The sequence below is a fragment of the Cebus imitator genome, unplaced genomic scaffold (assembly GCF_001604975.1).
Source record: "Cebus imitator isolate Cc_AM_T3 unplaced genomic scaffold, Cebus_imitator-1.0 Scaffold567, whole genome shotgun sequence".
Classification (NCBI taxonomy): domain Eukaryota; kingdom Metazoa; phylum Chordata; class Mammalia; order Primates; family Cebidae; genus Cebus; species Cebus imitator.
In genome coordinates this window covers 585181-589591 of record NW_016107882.1, presented here as the reverse complement: position 1 = coordinate 589591, position 4411 = coordinate 585181, and the positions used below count along the sequence as shown (strand labels likewise).

At 58.1% G+C, this 4411-nt stretch overlaps 1 protein-coding gene across 1 annotated transcript in view; it reads right to left on the bottom strand.

Moving 5' to 3' along the window:
* TERT (telomerase reverse transcriptase) overlaps positions 1-4411 on the bottom strand; it is a 37479-nt gene that overhangs the window by 19537 nt on the left and 13531 nt on the right. The window contains exons 4-6 of the mRNA XM_017515934.2: positions 3801-3981; positions 2960-3139; positions 2366-2521 (exon numbers count right to left, since the gene is read on the bottom strand). Coding sequence (XP_017371423.1) covers positions 2366-2521; positions 2960-3139; positions 3801-3981 — 517 coding nt within the window. The remainder of the gene's footprint in view (positions 1-2365; positions 2522-2959; positions 3140-3800; positions 3982-4411) is intronic.

The window sequence follows — 4411 nt, the reverse complement described above, 5'->3', positions numbered from 1 at the left end:
ACCCCTCACCACTAACCACCAACCACAGTCACCACACCAGACCCCCCACCACTAACCACCAACCACAGTCACCACACCAGACCCCCCACCACTAACCACCATCCAGTGACCACACACCAGACTGCCCTCATGAGCAGCTAACCACGCAGCCAGCTGGGGTGTTACCATCACCCCCTGGAAAGTCCCACAACGTTCATAATGCAGGTCTGTGACCCAGCAACCCCACCCCTGGAATTCACCCAGAGGCAAGGGTTTTTGACCCCCAGGATACTCTGAGACGCCAGAGCGCTCACAGCAGGCACAGCCGTGGAATCCACACCCAGAAGCCTCCACACAGAAGGAAGGATACATCCACGTGGCGTGTTCCACAGCAGAGCCACCTGTGGACAGGATGCACGGCCACACACACGGCATGGCTCAGGCTCAGACCCCAGAAACCACCTGCCATCTGATCTCACTCATGTGGAGACCTAGAGGTTGGAACCAGGGTCACTGTAGGGGCAGCGACTTCTGGGAGAAGGGGGTCTCCTGGACGCTGGTGACTTTCTACACCTGGGCGCAGGTGGCGGCCATCAGGTTTCCACAAGTATAAAATTCTGCTGAGTCATACATGAGATTTGCAAATCCCTGCAACAGTCTCAAGAAAAAGCGAGAAGAAAAGGTCCAGGCAGGTTTTCACACATGCTTCTCCCCAGACCGAAACTCTGAGGACATGTCTCCACCTCTGTACCCCCAGCCTGGCACGGCTTTAGGGGGCTAAGCCCCCATACTCCAGCGTGCTCATGATCGTCGGGTGGGAACCCAAGCCCAGGGCCCCTTTCACCCCTGCTGAACCCCAAGGGCCCAGCCGCCCTGGGAGGAGAGTGTCCAGGGGGAGTGAGGCCTGCATAGGCCTTCCCGTCTCTCATGGAGCTGGCACATGCCAAGCTAGGGTCCTGGAGGGTGCCAGGGGGGCCAGGAAGTTACCACCAGCATCCCTCCTCTCCTCCCAAACCCAGCCTGCAGGCTCTGAGGTCCAGCCCTGTGACAGGACAGGGGCACCCATGCTAGAAGGGAGGACCTTGAATGCAGAACTCATCACACCAGCACCTGAGGGCACGAGAACACTGGTGCCGTTCATGGCCAGCAGAGGGAGGGGAGGCTGAGGGCCACACACACAGCACAGACACACACATGCACACACACTGCAAACATGCACGTCAGTAATACACCACACACCACAAACACGCACGTCAGTAATACACCACATACGTGCACACACCATAAACATGTCAGTAATACACCACACACACACCACAAACATGCATGTCAGTAATATATCACACACATGTGCACACACTGCAAACACACATATCAGTAATAGATCACACACACCATAAACGTGCATGTCAGTAATACACCACACACACCACACACATGCCAGTAAGACACCACACACAGGCACACACTGCAAACATGTATGTCAGTAATATAACACACGCACCACACACACCGCAAACATGCATGTCAGTAACACACCACATACACATGCACAGACACTGCAAACACACGTCAGTAATACACCACACACCACAGCACGCACAGGCATGTGTCACGGACACACCACACATATGTACATCACAGACGCACATGTGTCAGAGACACACTGCAAACATGCACATCAGTGACACACACACGTGTACATACATTGCAAACATGCACATCAGTAATACACCACACACTCCACATACAGCATGCATGTGCATGTGTAGTGGACACACACCACATATATGTATGTTACAGACACGTGTCAGACACACACTGCAAACATGCATGTCAGTGACACACCACACACATGCACATACGATAAACATGCACATCAGACACAACACAGACACACAGCAGGGACACGCACGTGTCAGACACACACACAGACCACAAATATGTACATCACAGACATACGTGTCACACACTGCAAACATGCATGTCAGTGACACACCACACACACGCATACATGCACACACACCAGAAACATGCATAGAGTCACACACACACCACAGGCACACACAGTATGGACACGCACGTCACAGACACACATGCTGCAAACATGCACGTCAGTGACACACCACATGCACACATGCAAACACATCGCAAACATGCACATCAGAAACACACACCACAGACACACATGCCACACACACACAATAGGCACACACACACCACAGACACACTTGTGCCATGGACATACACACCACACACATCACGGACGTGTAAATCATGGAAGTACCTTACATAAACACATCACAGACACAACTGCATCCTAGACACATCCACATCACAGAGACACACACAACCTGGACACAAATGTATCACACAGGAGCCTTACGTGGCTCTTGAAGGCCTTGCGGATGTGCCCGTGGGCGGCCTTCTGGACCACAGCATACCGCCGCATGCAGTATGTGGCCTGCGGCCTGATGATGCTGGCGATGACCTCCGCGAGCTTGTCCTGGGGGATGGTGTCGTATGCGCCTGTCACGTCCACCTATGTGAGAGAAGAGGAGGCTGACGGTGACGCAGATGACACCTCTGCTCCCAGATCCTGGCGGCAGCCGCATCCCCCTCTCTCTGATCCCCACCCCTCCCGACCCCAAGGGCAAGGTGGGCCATGCCCCCTCCACCTCTCCAGACCCCAAGGGCAGGGCGGCCTGTCTCCTCTCTGAGCCTCAGGACAGGAGGCCCCTGGCTCAGGACTGGGGTGCGAGGCACCAGGGCCTGGTGGCTGAGCCAGCGTGATCCCCTCTCTGATGGTATCTGGTGAGACCTCCCCTGGGAGCAGGAGCCCTAGGGTTGGGGTACAAGGCCTCCACCCCAGGAGCTGACGTGTCCCCAACAGTGACAGGGTCACCTGCACTCCCTGCAGCCCACCCAGGAGTACCTCCTCCACCTAACACAGGTGCCGACGGGGGTCCCCAGCACCCACCTTGACAAAGTACAGCTCAGGCGGCGGGTCCCGGGCCCGCATGCGCAGCACAAAGTCGCGCCAGGCCCTGTGGATGTCGTCCAGGCCCAACACGGAGGCGCCCAGGAGGCCGGGCTGCCGCGCACGCTCGTAGTTGAGCACGCTGAACAGCACCTTCACTCTCGAGGTGGGACGCTCGGCCTGGCGGGACAGCACGGAGATGGTCAGGAAGGCAGACCCGGCTGGTGCCCTGCCCACCAGAGGGACCCGGGGGAGAGGCAGCCCCACCCCAGCGTCCCCAGCCACCCAGACCCAGGGACTTAGACCCCTCACAGCTTCCCCAGACCCCGTCTGAAACGTACTGCAGGCCGCATGTGTGTTCCACATGGGTCCTCACCCAACCCCTCTGCCCGGCTCACCCCATAACCCCTTCAAATGAGGGGGTCACTGCAGCCACAACAGCACAGGGCTGGGTACAGGAGCCAGGGGCGAGGTCTCAGGGTCCCCAGCGCCCAGTGGGATCTGGCAGCCGTGGCCTGCTCCCTGGGCTCCACACACAGAAGCACACGGGCCTGAGCACCACAGCAGGACACAGATCTGGGGACCTCAGGCCCCGCTGCATCTAGGCCCCAGGCCCAGTGGCTCCCTGTGGTCCTCAGAGCCCGTCTCTGCCCCAGGAGCGCCCCCCATGCTGCTTTTCTGACCTCGGCCACCGAACTGTGCCCACCAGCGGGCTTGGGCCGAGCTGTGGACCTGGCTGTGACCTGTGGCCCCTCCTCCCGCCCTTCTTCTAAGCGGATACCGAACACGGGGCTCAGATGCACTTCTGTTTAAAAAGGAAACTAAACCAAAGCACGGTCACCCTCTTTTCTCTGCGGAACGTTCTGGCTCCCACGACGTAGTCCATGTTCACAATAGGCCGCAGCCCGTCAGGCTTGGGGATGAAGCGGAGCCTGGACGTCGGCAGAGCTGGCCTGGCTTCCTGACGCCGCCTGACCTCGGCGTCTGACAGCTCCCGCAGCTGCACCCTCTGCAAGTGCTGTCTGCAACAGAGAGCAGGAGGTAGGGTCCAGCCCTGCAGGGCCGTGGGGTGTCCCCTATCGCGGTGCTGAGGCACAGGATCCGAGAAATAAAGAGACAGGACACAGAAGGGCAAAGGAAGCGCAGCTGGGCTCGGGGGCCCGCACCACCTACAAGCAGAAAGAGGCGAGGCCCCAACGCCCAGAAGCGTCTCTACGTATTGGGTATAGGTTAGGGGGCAGGGTCGTGACTGAGGTCATCTTAAGGATAGTGATAGGGTCAAGACATTCGTGAGCGATAAGCAAGGGGCGCAACCCCAACAGGTCGCCAAAGAACAGGCGGTCTGCAGTAAAGACAGGGTGGTGTGCAGTGAGGAGAGGGCGGTGTGCAGTAAGGAGGAGGCGGTGTGCAGAAAGGAGGGGGCGGTGTGCAGTAAGGAGGGGCGGTGTGCAG